This window comes from Ursus americanus, chromosome 16 (genome assembly GCF_024610735.1).
Source record: "Ursus americanus isolate L20-20 chromosome 16, mUrsAme1.1.p, whole genome shotgun sequence".
NCBI lineage: Eukaryota > Metazoa > Chordata > Mammalia > Carnivora > Ursidae > Ursus > Ursus americanus.
In genome coordinates, this window is record NC_142142.1 from 16,784,317 (window position 1) to 16,804,217 (window position 19,901).

The window sequence follows — 19,901 nt, forward strand, 5'->3', positions numbered from 1 at the left end:
TAAGAGTGGAAAGAAATGGAAGAAGGATAATGAGATGTTAGAGGAAGGGAGCAGAGAACACTTAGGAGTGTCAGAGAAGAGTCCCATACATAAGGACCAGCACACAGAAAGTCAGCAGTGGACCACTGGCCTCCTGTCCTCAATAACACTCTCACCTAGCAAGGTAAAGAGACCATACCGAAAACCGTCCTCTGAGAAAACACCCAAATCAATAACGTATCTTCGCTCCATTCTTTTCAATATAGACTTTAATTCATAATGTACTCAAAGGGGAAGGAAAGGGAGGGACCACTGCAGTTTGGAGGGGGCAATTATACTAAACACACTGACCTTTGCCGAAAAGTTGGAGGAGGGTCAGGTGGCTACATTAGCCACAGCTTGCCCCTTCCACCATCCCCACCCCATTCCCCAAGGCCCGGCTTGGTTTCTTGGTTGTCTGGTCCGGTAAGAACCTACCAACGGCTTTTTTCTTTTCTTTTAACACTTGAGGCTGTGGTTAAAACAACCCCCAATTCCTCTTCATTTTTTTCTTACGTTTCTTTTATTAATTGAATATTTTAAAATCCTGTTTCATCTCCACGTGCACTTCCCTATGGTTCTTAGGCTTAGGAGAAAGCCGGAGGCGGGAGCTCCGCACAGCAGTCTCAAACGGGCAACGGTACCTCTCCCTCAGTCCCGGTGCGCCCCCTCCTCCCCGGGCGCCCCTTCCCAAACGCCGTCCGGTCTCCAGAGGCTGGAGTAAGCCGTGCGGCTGTAGCCCGCGCTGTATTCGTAGGACACCTGATGCGGCGGCGGCGGCGGGGGCAGTGCGCAGTCTGAGAAGAAGGGGGCGAAAGACGCCAAAAGGCCGGGCCCGTCCTCGCCTCCGGGAGAGTCCGCGGCAGAGGGGTACAGGGGGCGCAAGGGCTCGTTCAAGGTCAGGCCGCCGCGGGGGGCGGCGAGGGGCGGCTTCTTGGTCGGGGGGCAGCCCGGGGCGCTCCAGGACTCGGAATACAGTAGGCTCCCCACCATCGCGGGTGGCGGCTCAAAGAGCCCGGGCTCCAGCTCCGGGGGGCCCCGCAGGACGGCGGCTCCCGTGGGAAACACATCGAGAGGCTCCGCGGCGAGCAAGACACTCGCCTCGGTGCCGGCGCCGTAGTCGGGCCCCAGCAGCTCGAAGAACTCCACGGCTTCCGCGCCCTTCTCCAAGTCGCCCAAGCTCACGCCGGGCCCCGACGGGCCACAGCCGCCGCCGCCCGCCCGGGACGGCTCGGTGAAGAAGGACGGGGGCAAGTTGCGGGCCCGCAACGGGACCTTCCTGGCGCCGGGGACCGCCGTACCGCCGACGGGGCCGGCCGCGTCCCCTCCCGAGCCCCCAGCGCCCGCTCCACCGAGCCCGACCACGGGCGCTGCAGCCGAGCCCCCGGCCCGCTCGTCGCCCCCAGGGACGTGGCTCAACGAGTCGAAGAGCGCGGCCAGACTTCGGCTTTGCAGGCTGGCGGCCGCCGCGGCCTGCGACGCCTCCCGCCGGGGGGCAGCCTTGCCATGGGGCGGGACCGCGACCGTCTGGGCGCCGTGGGCAGCGAGCGGCCGCTTGGCCGGAGTGTCGGCTGCGCCTGGAGAGGGCGGGCCGGGGGGCGCGGCGCCCATGAGGCCGCTGCAGCGCTTGATCTGCTTCTGCAGGTACTTGCGGTGGTTCACCTTCCGCTTCGACTTCCCGGGCTTGTCCAATGCCAGCTTGATGTTGCTGGACGCCGAGTCGATGAAGCTGAGCAGGTCGCGGGTGGCCTCGCGCACGTCCCCGCCCTCGGCGCCCGCCAGCAGCGCGCCGGCTGGTGTCCCGGTCTCATCATCCTCGAAACAGCAGCCCTTGTCCAGGGCTCCGAAGGCGCCCCCCAGCCCGTCCGGGGAGCCCCCGAAGCCGAAGGGGACGAAGGGGTGCGTGCTGAGGAGCGCCGCCTGCACCGCCATCGCCGCGACTCCCAGGCGGCCCGCCGCGCGGCGGGTGCGTCCCTGGCCGATTCCCGCCCGCGACCCAGGCCCGGCTCCCGCCCTGGCGCGGCGCGCGCGGCGCAGCCTCCTCGCTCCGGGCCCGGCTCGCTGCTCGGCCTCGCGGGGGAGCTCATTAGGTCTTGTAAGCGAGGGGCGGAGGGAGGGAGCGCGAGGCTACCGCCCCGGTGGCGGAGGGGAGGGGCTTACTTAGCCAGGCCCGGGGCGGGGTGGGGGGGGGAGTAGTTTTTCTAGCTTTCTGGGCTTTCTCAAGCTCATCACTTTAACCCCTTCGTTTCCCTGCGGCGTTTCTGTTGGCTAGCTGCAGCAGCCAGCACGAGGCGAGGATGAGATGGCCTGTTGTCAAACTCCAGCTCCTGTACCACCGCGCTCTGGCGTGCGAGACTCTCTGAGGCTGAGAAGGCAGGAGTCCAGAGAGCTGGGTCAGCCCCCTGCTCTGGTAACAGTAATAGCCACCAGCTACTGGGGGCTTGCTTATGCCAGGCTCTGTGTGTGCATTATCACATTTAACTTTTGAGCAATATCCCTTATTGATAATAAGTGCTTATTATTATCATCATCTAACAAATAAAGAAGCAGCCTTTAGAGAGGTTGGGTGAGTTGGCCTAAGCCATATCCAGTCCAGTTCAACTCCAAAGCCATTCCTAAGTCCTTGACAGAACCTGCGCTTTCTCTTGCCCCCCTCCTCCTCATCTATATGATGAGAGAAGGAAACTAGTGTCTCTTCAAGCTATAGACCTGCTCCTAAGACTCTAACTGGGGTTTCCACAGGACTCTCAAGACCCGTGCTCTTTCTTCTACCCTATTTCTATTATACTCTTCTTTCCGTTGTTAGAAGTAACAATTAGCTTATAGTAAATTAGGGTAAGCACTTGGCCCATCTTTTAGAATTGTAGATAGACAGCAGGAGGCAGAGGAGAATGGGGTCACTACCCTAAGCCAGCTGGTGCTTCAGAGAGAAGCCTGTGTGTGTATAAAACTTTCGGCATCTTAGGACGAAATATGGATGGGACCTCTCCCCTACTTGTCATGCCATTTAAGTTGTCCTTTTGGAACTTCTGTTGCATTTCAAGGATCGGCCTGAAGTTCACTTGGACCCAATTTCACCTCGGCCATCCTCTTGGGATAGAGAAAATGAACAATACGGCAGACCATGGAGATGACTCAGAGAAGATGGGTCTGTTCCCCATTCTGTCTTAGCTCCACCACTCAGTAGCTCTGTGATTTGGATTAAAATCCATATTCTGATAAGTACATGGCTTTGGCCAAACCAACCTCTCTCTGCCTTAATTTACTCACATTAAATGCAGGTAAGGTCACCCACCTCATGGGGCACTTGTCATATTTAAAGGAAACATCGTGCAAAAAGTCCTTATCTGTTGACTCTTACATACCCTGTGATGAGTATTCACCCTTCTTTCTCTAAAACACAAAAAGGTGACTATATTCCCTTATGTGTCTTTTCTGTCACAGGGTGTTCATGAGGCTTCAATGAGATCACATATATGAAGACACGGTGATAGAATAGACATATAAGGTGTGTGATAAAGCGTTCTCTGGATAAATTATGATAGGATACCTGGGTGGCTCGGTCGGTTAAGTGACTGACTCTTGATTTCAGCTCCGGTCATGAGCTCAGGATTGTGAGACTGAGCTCCTCCCTCAGCAGGGAGTCTGCTTGAGATTCTCTCTCTCCCTCTCCCTTTGCCCCTCCCCCCAAAATAAATGAATAAATCTTTAAAAATAAACAAATAAGTTATGATAGTTTAGATGCAGAGTCTGCCCGGGAGATACAGACCATTTCTTATTTTTTTTAAAGATTTTATTTATTTATTTGACAGAGAGAGAGACAGCCAGCCAGAGAGAGAACACAAACAGGGGGAGTGGGAGAGAAAGAAGCAGGCTCCCAGGGGAGGAGCCTGATGCGGGGCTCCATCCCAGAACGCTGGGATCACGCCCTGAGCCGAAGGCAGACGCTTAACGACTGAGGCACCCAGGCACCCCCAGACCATCTCTTATAAAACTCTTTTAAGCCTCATTTTTCAGGATATAGCAAAATGATTTTTGAGCACCCTGAAGGCACAGACTTACCAAAGAAGAGAAATCAGATGAGCACTCTTCATTTAGGAGATGAAGTAGACACTTCCCAAGCTTACATAGCTGAATCAAACTTTTTATTTTTTTAATTAAGGTGGCTCAATTATAATGTACCCTTCATTAGAGTTACACGCAGGATTTTGTCTTTCGTCATTGGACTATCTGTTTTACTCTTGGTGACATTTGCACTAAGAAAATTGTGTGAGCCTGTTATTGAGTTGTGTTTCTCACCTGTCAGATGTGGATGTCAGCACTTACCTTCCCCTTTTTGACAGGACCATTCCACAGGCCTCCAGGTCTGGCAGCTAAGAGCACTCTTTTTTTTACCTTCTTTTAACTGAGCAAGTTTTACAAATCCTCAGACACAGACTGCATACGATGTAATTACGTTTGTTATCTTTAGTCTGAAAAAAATCTCTCTTAATCTGCAGAGAGTTAACTAAGCCCTAACATAATCATATTCGAAATAAATGGAATATGAAAGGTGTCATTTGTAAAAGTCTCTTCATTTCCAGATCATTGGAGTTTAAAGCTCAGAGTGGATTTGGAGTTAGATGAGGCCAGGTTCAAATTCTGGCCTGCCACTTGCTAGGTGAATGTCCTTGGACAAGTCAGTTCATCTTCCCAAGGCTCAGTTTCCTTATCTGAAAAATGGGAATGGTTATAACTGTTCTCAGAGTCTTTGTGAGAATTACATGACATAACAGGCAAATAATACCTCTGAATCTTACTTTTCTCATCTGTGTGATAAAGATCATTTCAACTCCTCAAAGATCTTGGTGTGCTGGTGTATATGAAAGCTCCTGGCATGAAAGAGCGGCTCAACAAATATCCCTGTTCTTGATTCCTTAGGCCTCACCAGTTTCTTACCAACACATCCCTCTATAAAATCAGCGTCATCTGTCCTTTCCCCCAACAAAGTGACTATTTTCAAATGCAAGAGAGCAGCTCCACTTGCAGTCTGTAGAAACTTGGAAAAAGGCAATGTAATGTAGCAGAGGGAGAGCTGAAATTAGAGCCTGAGATAAAGACTGGACTCCAATCCTGCCTTTTATTATCCAATTGATTATAGAAAAGTCCAGTGTTCCCATCTATAATATGGGAATAACAGTGTGAACCTATTTGGTAAGGCTATTGTGAAAATCCATGAGCTAATGCAAGAGGAAGTTCTTTGTCAACCACAAAGGTCTATATACACATATATAAGATATTCGTGGCTTAGAAGTTCTGTAGGCTGATTCACAAAATTGATCCTTATACATAAAATATCCATCTAGTCAGTTATTCATTCAGATATTATTGACACCAACAGTGTTGGCACTAGGACTGGGGAATACAGAGATAAGAAGCCATGATTTCTACCTTTTCTGGTGGAACGACAGACATGCAAACAAGTCATTGTACTATAACGCAATACATGTCTCAATGGAAGTAACTTAAAGGTGCAATAGTTGATGGGATCAGAGGACCCTCAAATCTGCTCAGAAAAGTCAGAGAAGCCTGCATAGGCAGGTAGCATCTGAGCTAAGATTTAAATGATACATTTGAGTGTACCGAGCAAGCAAGCCATATTTGTGGGAACAGCCTGGACAGAGGCATGGTCGTATGAAAGTAAGGGTGTTTATGGAAAACTGTAGATAATAAGCAACAAAGAACAACTTCTACTTGAAATAACTAGTACCTGAGGCCAAAATAAATCTTTAGAGCTTCCAATATCCAACTAAATTGTACATGGAGACCCCACCACACGGTCTCAGATGCTTTCCGCCTTGATCTACTTTCCTTTGGGGAAGAGCTCTATCTAGGATGAAATTAGTTTCAGCAGTCAGTGGCCAGCTCCTGCCAGGCCCATCAGCCCCTCCTCCTACACCCTGAGTGAGCACGCTCACTTGAATGGTTTTGACATCAATACATTTCACTTCCTATGGGGCAGAGGGACCCAGCTCCAGCCTGCACGAGGGCCTCTCTGCACAGCTCTAAACTAGAGCTCTTTTGCCCCAGTGATACCTAATGCTAAGCAAGTGGGATTAGTCTCCTTGGGAACCAAACCCCCCAGGGGCTCAAGGGCTGAACTGCCCCAAACCGTTTGGGAGAATTGAGATTTCATATTGTTCTTTTACACTTGGATTTCAGGACATTACTTAGACAAAAGCCCACCTGAGAGCTGCCTCCTTTCTGTGGGTAAATATAGCAGCAGGATCAAGAGCTGACTTACTTATTTTGTTTTCCTCTTTGTAACTTTAATCATACTCCCTGCAGGACAATCTTAGTCCTCAGAGATGTCAGGAATGCACGTTCATAAAGGGAAAAATAATTATGCATCTTTCGCTCTCTCTTCCCCCCATACCAATTTCCCGTAGCTATTTTTGAAGCTTCAAATAAAATAAATCAATTCCTCAATTTCACCACACTATTTATTATCATTTTCATCATGAAATAACATTACCTCACAAACTGTGCACATCCAAAAATGTATCTCTTGTTTTCTTTCTCATCCTTTCCTCCTGCAAACCACATTCTACTACCACTAGATCTTAATGTCCATCTTAAAATATTAGATGTTATTCTGGTTATCTATAACTGTGGAGCAAACAGTTCCAAAACTGAGCAGCTAAAAACAAACGACATCTTATTGTACCTCACCATATTATGGATTAGTAATTTGGGCAATCCTTGGCTGAGTAATCCTTCTGGTTCATTCCACATCGACTATGGCTGGTCTGGAGGATCCAAGATGGTGTCATTCACATGACTGCACCCGTGCCCACATATCCTGGCCTCTGCAATATACCGATCTATGAGTCCTCAGACTTCCTACAAGGAGGCTCAGGGATCCCAGAGACAGTGCTGTAAGTCGCCCCATCTGGCAACTCCCAGGCTTCTTATGAAATAGTCCCAGAATTCCCAGCATGTCATTTTCACTATATTCTACTGGTCAAGCAAGTCACTAAGTCCAGCTTGGATTCAAGGGGAGGGAAATTAGAATCCAACCCTCAATGGAAGAAATAGCAGAGAATTGGTTTGATACATCTCTTGATCTCTTTTAATCTATGTTGCCTCCAGTTTTTGTTTTCTCTGCAATTGGTTTGTTGAAGAAACTGGTCATGGCCTTGTCATCTTTCCCACATTCGGAACTTGGTTAGTTGCATCTATCTCCACAGTGTCATTTAACATGTTTCTCTGGCCCCTGTTCCCTGTAAATGGGAAGTAGATGTAGAGTCTTGATCAGATTCAAGTTCTTTTTTATGCTGTAGTGTGCGTGCACACACACGCACGCACACACCCTATAGAATATATGCTACAATATGTATAATGCTTTCATAATAGCAATGCCAATATTCTTACTAATAGTATAATCACCTCAAACAATTCTTTTTCTTTTCTTCTTCTTCTTCTTCTTCTTCTTCTTCTTCTTCTTCTTCTTCTTCTTCTTCTTCTTCTTCTTCTTCTTTTTTTGGCATTCTTTTGTCCTCCAAACATATCCCACTAGTGAGGAACAGTCCAATTACTATGTTTTAAATTCACTTCAAAAAATCCTATGTGGGGACACCTGGGTGGCTCAGTAGGTTAAGCATCTGCCTTCAGCTCAAGTCAGGATCCCAGGGTCCTGGGATCAAGTCCCACATCAGGCTCCTTGCTCAGCGGGGAGCCTGCTTCTCCGTCTGCCTGCCCCTGCCCCTGCTTGTGCTCACTGGCTCTCTCTCTCTTACAAATAAATAAAATTGTTAAAAAAAAAAATCCTATGTAGTTATGCCACCAATTCAATAAAAAGGTAGGTTCATTTGTTTTACTTTGCTTCGTATAAAAATTGCTTTATAAATCTTTGATTTTGTTTCATAATTTTAAAAAATCTACATGGTTTCAGAATTAAAACTACACCACAAGACATATTCAGGGAGGGCTAACTTCCATTGTAGCCCCTCTACCCTATCTTCTATACCTTCTTCCTGTAAGTAAGCATTGTTGTTGTTTTGTTTGGGTTCAGGCTTATTCTTTGTTAGATAATCATATTGTTATTATACTTGTTTTCCTCTACCTTGTTTTTTTTTCATTTAGCAATAATATATCTTCATTCATTTTCTTTTACAGTCGTGTAATATTCCACTGAGCGGATCTACCACAGTTTATTCAACCAGTGCTCTTATGATTAACTCAGCTGGGGTTTTTCCAGGCCAACAGTGCTATAATGAATAGCTTCATTGTAAAAAACCAAGATCTACTAACTACTGGTCTGGTGCTCCTTTCATAATATCAGGTGTAGTTATGAATTGCTTAGAATAAATAGAAGGATCCTCCATACTAGAGCCAGTCAGGTATTTCTTTCAAGGGTTCTCATGAAGAGAAAAATGTAAGATGGAATGAACAATCTTCATACACAGTAGCTGTGGTTGATTATTATAAGAATGGCCCCGGGGTGCTTGGGTGGGTTGGTTCAGTGTCTGACTCTTGATCTCAGCTCAGGTCTTGATTTCAGGGTCATGAGTTCAAGCCCCACATTGGGCTCCACCCCCAGCGTGGAGCGTACTTAATAAAAGGAAAAAAAAAAAGAGAATGGCCTCAGTGAATCACTGATCCCTGGATCCAAACCCCTTTGCAATGTGACACTGGAACTCTTCCCATGGAGTTTATTTCTCCACACCTTTAAATCCATGCTAGAGACAGTACACAAGTTCCAGCCTTTGCAATTGTCAACGTAAGAGATTTGGCAGCTTCCACTTTCATACTCTTGGGACACTGAGACCCCACACTATGAACAATCCCAGGAGAATCAAGTTACCCCTGATGACAGGCAGCACCACTGCAAGACATGCCAGTGAGGCCATTCTGCACCCTCCAAACCCAGTCAAATCATCAGATAACTGAAGTCACATGAGTGGTTCCAGGAAAGACCTGCAAAAGAACCGCTGGCATTCCCAACCTATACAACCATATGAAATGGTAATTTTTGGTTCTAAGCCAGTAAGTTCTGGGATGGTTTGTTATGAAACAAGTTTCATGGGCTATTTGTTAAATAATAGCCTTCACCGTAGAGGAAGAGCCCCACACTCCAATAAATCTTTTGAAGCAACTAAACAGAAAGCCTTCATTCTAACTGAACACCCTGGAAATATCTCTTGAGCAAGATAATCCCTGCCCTGCCCACTTCAAATGAGATAATGGATGTGAAAGCACTTTGCAAACTACCAATCTCTGTTGTTCCAATTTTTTAAAAAATGCTATGAGCTTTCCAGAATATTGCTAAACCGGGACAGCAAGCAGTACATGCATAAAATCAACGTAGATTCTCCTACCCTAGACGATCACTGAGTCAGTGTTTCCTAAACTGTGCCCTCCATCCCCTGCTTGTCACCAATGATTGATTGCTCGGGTGATGCTCAGTGATTTCAAAGAAAAAAGAGCTGAAACCATTTTGTGTACATATTCTATAAATTTTAAATTAAAAATTAATTATGACTCTCATAGAAATCACAATTTATTCTTTATAATCATATCCTAGTGATTACACATGTATTACAAGGACTGCATGTTTGTTCCAGCTAAATTATGTGACCATTCAGTTAACAGATGTGCTTTTCACTTCATTTTTATGTAATTTACACATTACAGTTTTTGTTGGTTACATTTTCATTCTCTTCGTTATTAATATAGTACACATCTGGGTCTCAAATCTATGAAAGTAGACCAATGGCTTCAAAACAGTTTTTGTAGTACTAAATTAGTGAGAAAAATATAAAAAACATTATATATTATATATAGTGAACAAGACAAATGAAAATATAAAATGTACATGCTGGCATAAATGTATCTGTGAGTATAATAATTTGTAAAACACTGAAAAAGAAAAGAAAAAGGATGAAGAAATTTGGAAACTAGCTGATTTGGGCCACAGAACCCAGGAAAGCTTCAGTATTTGAGAAAGCAAATACTTGAGGAGGGAGACTGAAAATAGGAGAATTGGTTGAAAGCCTGTGTCAGAAGCAGTTAAGTTCTAAGACCCCTTCCCCATCCTATGTAGTCACAAAACGACCTCTCTTCTAGTTGGATTTGGAAACAAGGTTTTTATTTCCTATGGAATTGAACCAGACTGTTTCCAGTCTGGGGGATTCCTTGTGCAATGGAGAGTTGGCAACGAGACATTGTACTGAAAACAGAGGATTAAATGAGGTTCCACATTATCAATAATGACCCTCAACCTTTTCAGTTAGTTTCTAGAATGTTTGCAGCAGGTTATCTATTCCTCAATCAGGAAATTGGAGTAGTCTTCTCTGAAGGGTTAATAGCACATGAGAAAAAATTGGATGGATTTCCAATAAGCTTTTTAGTTATCCATTTTTAAAAATAAATTGTCATCCAAGGTTCATCAAATATTTTGGCAATGTCTTCAACATTGATGGCAGAGACAAACAAACAAAAAAAAACAAAAACAAAAACCCTGGGGGATGAGGATCCCAGAGGAAACTGACAATGCAAAAAACAAAGGAAAACTTCCATATAAATTACAATTTAAAGAGATAAAATAAGATTAAAGATATGAGAGAAAATATTACAATCATGAAACAAGAATTAGATGATACCAAAAAAGGGAAGGGAATCAAAAACAAGAATGAGCTCTTAGAAATTTGTGGTACTACATTTTAAAAAGTCAATAGAAGGATTGGAAGGTGAAGTTGATGAAATCTCTTAGAAAGAACAAAAAATCAAAGAGATGCTCAACATTAAGCCTCAAGGAATTTCAGAAAAGAGAATAGACAAAATGGAGAAGAAAATATTATCAAAAATAAAACAAGGAAATTTTGTAGACCTGAAAGATATGCATTTCCAAATTAAAAGGACCTACTAAATGCCTAGCAAAGTTAATGAAAAAAGACCCACACCAAAGCATATTAGAAATTTTTAGAATATCAAGGAATAAAGGACTCTAGGTAAAAGTAAATATCATGTACAAAAAATAAAAATAAAAATGGAATCAGAAGAACATCAGAGCTAGTGGCACCAGGGTGGCTCAGTCGTTTAAGGTCTTGTGATTTCAGCTCAGATCATGATCTCGTGGTTGTGAGATCCAGCCCCACATTGAGCTCTACCCTGAGCCCGTGGAGCCTGCTTAAGATTCTCTTTCCTCAATAATGCTAAGTGAAAGAAGTCAAGCAGAGAAAGACAATTATCATATGGTTTCACTCATTTATGGAACATAAGAAGTAGGAAGATCGGTAGGAGAAGAAAGGGAAGAAGAAAGGGGAGGTAAACAGAAGGGGGAATGAACCATGAGAGACTATGGACTCTGGGAAGAAAACTGAGGGCTTCAGAGGGGAAAGGGATGGGGGAATGGGATAGGCTGGTGGTGGGTATTAAGGAGGGCACGTATTTCATGGTGCACTGGGTGTTATACAGAAGTAATGAATCATAGAACTTTACATCAAAAACTAGGGATGTACTGTATGGTGACTAACATAATATAATAAAAAATTATTATAAAAAAATAATACCTATTCTCCTGAAGCTGTTTCAAAAAATAGAAACAGAAGGAAAACTACCTAACTCATTCTATGAGGCCAGTATTACCTTGATCCCCAAACCAGGCAAAGACCCCATCAAAAAGGAGAATTACAGACCAATATCCCTGATGAATATGGATGCCAAAATTCTCAACAAGATCCTAGCTAACAGGATCCAACAGTACATTAAAAGGATTATCCATGATGACCAAGTGGGTTTCATCCCAGGGATGCAAGGGTGGCTCAACATTCGCAAATCGATCGGTGTGATAGATCATATCAACAAGAAAAGAGTTAAGAACCATATGATCCTCTCAATTGATGCCGAAAAAGCATTTGACAAAATACAGCATCCTTTCCTGATTAAAACCCTTCAGAGTGTAGGGATAGAGGGTACATTCCTCAATTTCATAAAAACCATCTATGAAAAGCCTACAGCGAATATCATTCTCAATGGGGAAAAGCTGAAAGCCTTTCCCTTAAGATCAGGAACACGACAAGGATGCCCACTCTCGCCATTATTATTCAACATAGTACTAGAAGTCCTTGCAACAGCAATCAGACAACAAAAAGGGATAAAAGGTATCCAAATCGGCAAAGAAGAAGTCAAACTGTCTCTCTTTGCAGATGACATGATACTCTATATGGAAAACCCAAAAGACTACACCCCCAAATTACTAGAACTTATAGAACAATTCAATAATGTGGCAGGATACAAAATCAATGCTCAGAAATCAGTTGCATTTCTATACACTAAAGAGACTGAAGAAAGAGAAATTAGGGAATCGATTCCATTTAAAATAGCACCAAAAATCATACGATATCTCAGAATTAACCAGAGAGGTAAAGAAACTACAGATCAGTCTTGAAAGACATTGAAGAAGACACAAAAAGATGGAAAAATATTCCATGGTCATGGATCGGAAGAATAAACATAGTTAAATTTCTATGCTACCCAGAGCAATCTACACTTTCAATGCCATCCCGATCAAAATAGCAATGACATTTTTCAAAGAGCTGGAACAAACAGCCCTTAAATTTGTGTGGAACTAGAAAAGGCCCCGAATCACCAAGGAATTGTTGAAAAGGAAAAACAAAGCTGGGGGCATCATGTTGCCTGATTTCAAGCTATACTCCAAAATTGTGATTACAAAAATATAAAAGTTGGCAATGAATCTAGTGGTTTATTTCAGAAAATGAAAAATAAAATTACAGAAGTTAGGAACCATTAAAAAAAAATTCTCTCTCCTCTCCCTCTGCACTCCCCCCTCTGACATTTGCTCTCTCACTCTCTTTCTAAAAAAAATAAAAATAAAAAAATAACATCAGACCTCTCATTAACAGCACTGGATCTTGGAAACAATGGAGCAATGACTTTAAAAATCTTAGAGAAAATTATTTCCTACTTAGAATTTTATGCCAAACCCAGTGATCACTCAACCATGAGTGTAGAATAACAACATATTCAGACATATAATACCTTATAAAATTGTCTCTCAAGAAACTTCTCAGGGAACCACTGAATAACGTGCTTCATGAAAAAAAGAAGAAAAGAGTATTCAGAAAACAGGGGATCCATCATGAGATAGAATCAAATAGAATTCCCTGATTGATAACCAAGAGAAGTATCACAATAATAACCATATAGCAGGTTGAATGATGACAATCTGTCCAAACTGAGACAGGAGAATGGAGAAGTCCAGGAGAAGGAGGGGATATCTCCAAGAAAAATAAATGGAAGTGATAGATATACTTAGGTATTTGACCATGATGGTGGGAGGTGGCAGATACCCTCACTGCTTTCATTTTTTTTTATTAAAGATTTTATTTATTTATTTGACAGAGAGAGACAGCCAGTGAGAGAGGGAACATAGGCAGGGGGAGTGGGAGAGGAAGAAGCAGGCTCCCAGCGGAGATCCCAGGACTCCGGGATCACACCCTGAGCCAAAGGCAGACGCTTAACGACTGAGCCACCCAGGCGCCCCCCTCACTGCTTTCAATATCCCACACTTATTCTTACCTGACAGAACCCACCTACTCCTGTGGAAACTGAATATGACATACAATTGCACCTCCCTTTTAACTACAGCATGGCTTGAGGTCCAATCTTGGCCAATAAGACATTAGGAGAAACTACTCTTGGAATTCTAGGAAAGCCCCCCTCTTACCTACATATCAAAAAGAGAGATAAACAGAGAGAAAGGCAAGAGAGAGGAAGAAATGTTCCCCTTCCTGCCTTTGTTCATATATAAGTGATACTTGGAGTTATGGCAGCCATCTTATAACCATGAGGGGGAAAGCCTAAAAACCAAAAATCAACATGCTGAGGTTGGCAGACCAGAAATGTGAAAAGCACCTGGATCCTCAATGACATTACAATATCACTGAATTAACCAACCCTCAAACTCCCTAGCTACAGGCTTCTTTTTTTTATTTTAAGGTTTTATTTATTTATTTTTGCAAGAGAGAGAAAGAAAGAAAGAGAGCAAGCATGCGAGGTGGGGAGGGGCAGAGGGAGAGCAGACTCCCCAGTGAGTAGGGAGCCCGATGCAGGTCTTGATCCCAGGACCCTAGAATCATGACCTGGGCCGAAGGCAGACACTTAACTGACTGAGCCACCCAGGCACCACCCCCCCACTTTTTTTTTAAGATACAGACTTCTTTAAGAGTGAGATAATAGGGGGTGCCTGGATGGCTCAGTCACTTAAGCATCTGCCTTTGGTTCAGGTCATGATTAAATAAATAAATAAATAAAATGTTTTTTAAAAAGAGTGAGATAATAAACCTCTTTTGTTTAGGCTACTCTTAACCGGTCATGATGCTACTTGCAATAGAAAGTATTCTAGGGGCACCTGGGTGGCTCAGTTGTTAAGCATCTGCCTTCAGCTCAGGGCGTGATCCCAGACTCCTGGGATCGAGCCACGCATCAGGCTCCTGCCCTGGGAGCCTGCTTCTTCCCCTCCCACTCCCCCTGCTTGTGTTCCCTCTCTCGCTGGCTGTCTCTCTCTCTCTGTCAAATAAATAAATAAAATCTTAAAAAAAAAAGCATTCTAAATTCTGTAAGAAGGTGTTACCCTTCTGTTAATGTGTTTAGGGAAGAATTAGCAAAATGTACATAGAAAACTAAGTCCCCCCTCCCCAAATAAGGCAGTCATTAACTTTGGGTAAAACAATAAACTGCACAAGAAATTTCAGTAAAATATAAATGAACTGTGAAGAATACTTACACAATAATAGAATAATCACTGAATATTAATTTAATCCAACTTCATGCTGGAACTACATGCGGAGGACTGGGAAAAGTCAGAGGGGCAGCACCCCACCGGTGGAAAAGGTGTAAGTGTTCTATAAGCAATAGTTTCAGGGAAGGCGGCCTTTTGAGGGGTAACACAAAAGATAAAAGGAAGAGAAAGCAGAGCTGGACAAGGAGAGCCTTCAGACTCCAATGCAGATCTGAGCCCTCTGAAAAGAAAGGGAAGAGGAAGCCAAGTCCAGCAGGGAGGGCCTCAGACAGTTCGGTGGATCTAACAGAAGTCTCTGCAAGCCCACAGGAGATGTCTGCAGCTAAGACGACTCATTAAAGGAGCACTACGCTAGGCAGAAGTAGCTAGGCCTTTGCTTCACCACTTTGTGCGGCCATCATCTGAAGGGGTCATCTCAGTGAGAGTGTGATCTCAGCTTAGAAGAGGAGGAAGCCTGAGCAAGCTACCCCCGAACACTGTCTGCTCGCCATATAGGCATCAGCTAGGCAATGAGACCTGTCTTGAGGGGGGATCTGGGCAGTGCATCTCCATACGATTATTTCGAAATATGTAGGTAAAAGTAGAAAGAAGAAATAGTTTTTACATGTTTAAAGTGAGAGGGCACCTGGGTGGCTCAGTAGGTTAAGCATCTGCCTTCAGCTCAGGTCATGATTCTGGAGTTCCAGGATGGAGCCCCGCATGGGGCTCCCTGCTCAGCAGAGAGCCTGCTCCTCCCTCTGCCCCTCACCCTGCTCATGCTCACTCTCTCTCTCTCAAATAAATATATAAAATCTTTTTAAAAAATGTTTAAAGTGAGAGTCAGAAGTAGGGATAATGCAGAAGAAAATCATAATACTTTTTTCCTTTATAAACCATGCACATATTCATTTTAATAACACATTAAAATCTAAATTTAAAAAGTAATTCTACAAGAGCTTTTTCATTTAGTTGTCACTTTATTCCAAATAGAAATTATGATACTATAATGCTAATTTGTAACAATGTCAAGGATATTTCTCAAGTGCCTTATCTTAGCAACATACTCAGTATCCTGAATAGGAAATTATCAGTAATTTCGAGCTGAAATATCAAAAATATTTCATGTTGCGGATAAGATAACAGGATTTTTAGGAATAGGACTGTGGTTTAAAGCAGCCTGATTTTTTCCTTTTAAGCAATGATTTTCTTCACTTACCCAAGAAAGAAATTAAAGGTATATTATTGAGAAATATTTCAAAATATATCAACACACTGCAATGGAGTATTAAAAAATACTTTCTAGAACCAAATGTGGCTAAAATTAGAATTGGAAGTCCATGCACCGTTATTTCCCAAATTAAAATATTCAAGTATGTTATGCTTATAAAATTAACATCTGATGGGATGTTGAGTTAAAAATCTCTATTATTTCTAGGTCTTTACAATTGGGCTGATAATCATAGAAAACTAGGTAGGTAGATGATTGATAGAAAGAATGAAAGAAAAAAAGAAAGAAAGAAAAGAGAACGAGATCCTAATGTGAGCAAATTCCAGCATTGGTTCAGCTGTTGTTATCACTATGATCCCAGACTTATTTTTCTGCTCCATCTTCCTTAATGTGTTAGTTGTCATCCTTACATGGGTGCTGCATGGTTGCAAGACAGCTGATTCACTTTCAAACATCACACCGTTATTCCAAAAGGACAAAGGGCCTTTTCCTCGGGAGGCCTTATGATTTTATACATAAAGGGTCGCCCTTCCCAGAAAAATATCTCACTAGCCAAAACTAGATTACATGTTTACCCTTACACTACTCAATAACCAAGGAAAAGGATATTACCTCGCTTTGTTTAGACCAATTATAATCTACCCCTGGAGCTGCCTAGGCATCTACACTTACTGAGATGGAGGGATCTCCGCCCAACACCCAAACAGATCGCGTTCTGTTTGCAGGGAGGAAGGGGGAAGGACGGCTGATGGGTATATAGTGGATAAGATGCCTTGTTTGATCCCAATATCCAGAACTAACAGAACGGACATTTGCTGTTGTTCCCAACAAGCTATAATTGGGAGTTAGCATTTCTAATTTAGTATAAATACAGAATAAGAAAATTTACCTAATTATAGAATCTGACCTATAGCTGAAGCAATCTGTTATTGATCTGGATATAATCACTTCCGCGAATGTCTGCATATGATTTCATCCCTCAAATTCATATGAAGTATTTTTATTAGTTTTTTAAAAATTAACATAATGTATTATTGGTTTCAGAGGTAGAGGTCAGTGATTCATCAGTCTTATATAATACCCACTGCTTATTCTATCGCATGCCTTCTTAATGTCCATCACCCAGTTACCCCATCCCCCCACCCTTTTTATTACTTTTTAAAGCTGTGTTTCTTGCTATAATCTATCATTCATTTTTTTAACTTTATTTCATTTACCTAAAATTGGTGACTTGTATTAATGGTCATGGGGTTTCTTTTTGGGATGATGAAAATGTTCTGGAATTAGATAGTGGTGATGGGTGCATAGCTTTGTTAATATACTAAAAACCACTGAATTGTACACTTTAAAAGGGTGTCTTTTGTGGCATATGAATTATATCTTTAAAAAATTGGTGACATGCATGTGTGCTGAGTTCCCATTAAGAAGAAAATGGGGAAAATTACACAAGTCCCTGCATGTGGAATCCTCTTTTGTTCAGACTTCATTCAAATACCTGATAGCACGTACCCCTCTTACAGAATTAAACATTGGATCAGTGTGGCACAATATCCATCAAGGCACGGCATAAGGCTGCTCTGAGCCCGCCGAAGTTTACACCAGAATGTGACAAGTGCGGAAAGCAGAGACACTCAGGGTCTCAGCAAGCCTGGGTAATTTGAGCAGCCCTCAACCCAATATCCGGTATGCCAGACAGAAACGCTTAAAGACCTAGATCCTATTATACGAGGTTGAATTCATTCAATTAAACAGCTTAAGCAGCTCGGATCAGCCACTGGAACCCTTCTCTGCGGAGTGCTAAAACAATGGCCTAAGGGGCAGCTGAAGTTTGTTTTCTCTTGTGTGAGGCCAGCTGGAGTTGCCTAGCACATGGCCAAGCTGGGGAGGGCCAACACAACATAATTGCATTAAACCTGCACGTTCTTTCCGGAAAGCATTTCCTGACAGCATCAGGGAGGAAATGAATTAAGGGGGAGATTTCAAGTCTTAGGATTCCACACCTATCTTTCAATCTGCCTCCCCCAACCCCTCAAAATGACTTTTACGAAAAGAGAACTTGAATTTAGATTCCCCTGCTTAAGGCTTGTTTTACTAAATTATGCTTGGTCTTTCCTCATCATTATTAAAGTGACTTTCATTGGGCATATCATTTGGGGTGGCTGAAAACATACTAGATAATTTTTCTATAGGGCAGAATCAGGGTATCACTAATTCCATTGCCCTTTCTGAAAATCCTATTCTGCTTTCAAATGTTAACCTTTTTCAAAACACCCTCCTAGGTCTCTGTTAGCACCAACTCCAGCTGCTCTATCTCCTTCCCTCCTGCTTTCCTGATACTTTACCTCCATCTCTTCAGTGACACTTCTTTCTTCATTCATCCATTCACTCAACGAGCATTTACTGAGCTTCCCCTGTACATCCGAAGCATACCAGGCACCTTCATTGTTCATTTAATCCTCACAATCATCCTTTCAGGTAGTTAATATCATCCCTGTTTTACTGAAGGCACCTAAAGCACAGAGCTTCGGCAGCTTGCCGATGGTCAAAGAGCTAGTACGGACAGCGTTTAGCTTCAAATCTAAATCCACTGTCCCCATGCCCAGTTTGCCGTAAATCAGCTATTTGTGTACTTGACTATCTCTGTCACTTAAGAAATATCTATTGGGGGGCGCCTGGGTGGCACAGCGGTTAAGCGTCTGCCTTCGGCTCAGGGCGCAATCCCGACGTTATGGGATCAAGCCCCACATCAGGCTCCTCCGCTATGAGCCTGCTTCTTCCTCTCCCACTCCCCCTGCTTGTGTTCCCTCTCTCGCTGGCTGTCTCTATTTCTGTCAAATAAATAAATAAAATCTTTAAAAAAAAAAAAGAAATATCTATTGGGGGCTACTATGTGCTAGGCACCATCATAAGCACCAGAACATACCTAAGTAAGTCCTGGTCCTCAGAAGACAGACATATTCCCAGTGATTTACCTGAGTCCGACTGTCATGTCAGTTTACTCATTCAGCAGACATTTGCCGAGCACCTGCAGCATCCTAGTGACACCATGCTATAGGCATGGAGAAATGCCATAGACATGCCTTCTGTTCTTAGGACAGTGTTTGAGTAGAGGCACAAGCAGGTTGTTACTGGAGCACAGAAGGGGAAGAAGGCTTCATAAAGAAGATGCCATTGAGTTGTGCCGTAAAGGATAAGGAGATTCGGTAACTATAATTCTTTAAGAAAGTGGGGGGATGGGCATCCTAAAAAGAGTCCTCATGGGACAGGACATGGAGATATAAAACTTCAGGGTAGCATCAGGGTTACTGTGGCAGTACCATGAGGCTGGAATGTAGGGTGTGAGGCAGGGAGTAGAAGAGATAAGATCAGAAAGGGGGCCTCAAATGCTGGGCAGAGGAGCTTAGACTTGATCTAATGAAAACAGAGAGAACCACTGGAGATTTCTGAGCAGAGGAGCTTATTTATCTTTGTGTTCCATGGCATGTGGCACACTGCCTTGTCCATGGTAGCAGTTTTAGCATTTGTCACTTTCCTGGCACCAGAGAAGACTTTGGCCCCCAACCTGATGCCATGCTCTGTTTACAGGGGAAAAATAATGCCCATGCTCTTGCGTATAGCAGTTTTCTTGCCAGCCCCTCTGCCAAGTCATCCCAGGTCTCAGAGCAATCTTTCCCTTTTATCCAAAGCCAAATTGCTGCCTCCATGTTGTTGTCACTGCTACAGGCTCTGCTAATTTCTCCTTGGCGAACAGAAGCTGATCCAGTGGAAGAAGCTCTAGACTGGGAGATTTAAGAAACCAGTGTCCTGATCCCAGCTTTACAAGTACTTAGAGTGTACCTTGGCCTATCTCCCATCTCTAAAATGGATAGATGA

The 19,901-nt window shown here is 43.4% G+C and overlaps 1 protein-coding gene across 1 annotated transcript; it reads right to left on the minus strand.

Moving 5' to 3' along the window:
* Positions 1-235: 235 nt before the first annotated feature.
* Positions 236-2,086, minus strand: FAM181B (family with sequence similarity 181 member B). Its single transcript, XM_045815588.2, has one exon. It carries the CDS (start codon positions 1,948-1,950, stop codon positions 670-672), a length of 1,281 nt encoding a protein of 426 aa, XP_045671544.2. The 5' UTR covers positions 1,951-2,086; the 3' UTR covers positions 236-669.
* Positions 2,087-19,901: the final 17,815 nt, after the last annotated feature.

Coding starts and splice junctions, on each gene's coding strand:
- FAM181B (XM_045815588.2), bottom strand. CDS start 1,950: ATGGCGGTGCAGGCGGCGCTCCTCAGCACGCACCCCTTCGTCCCCTTC.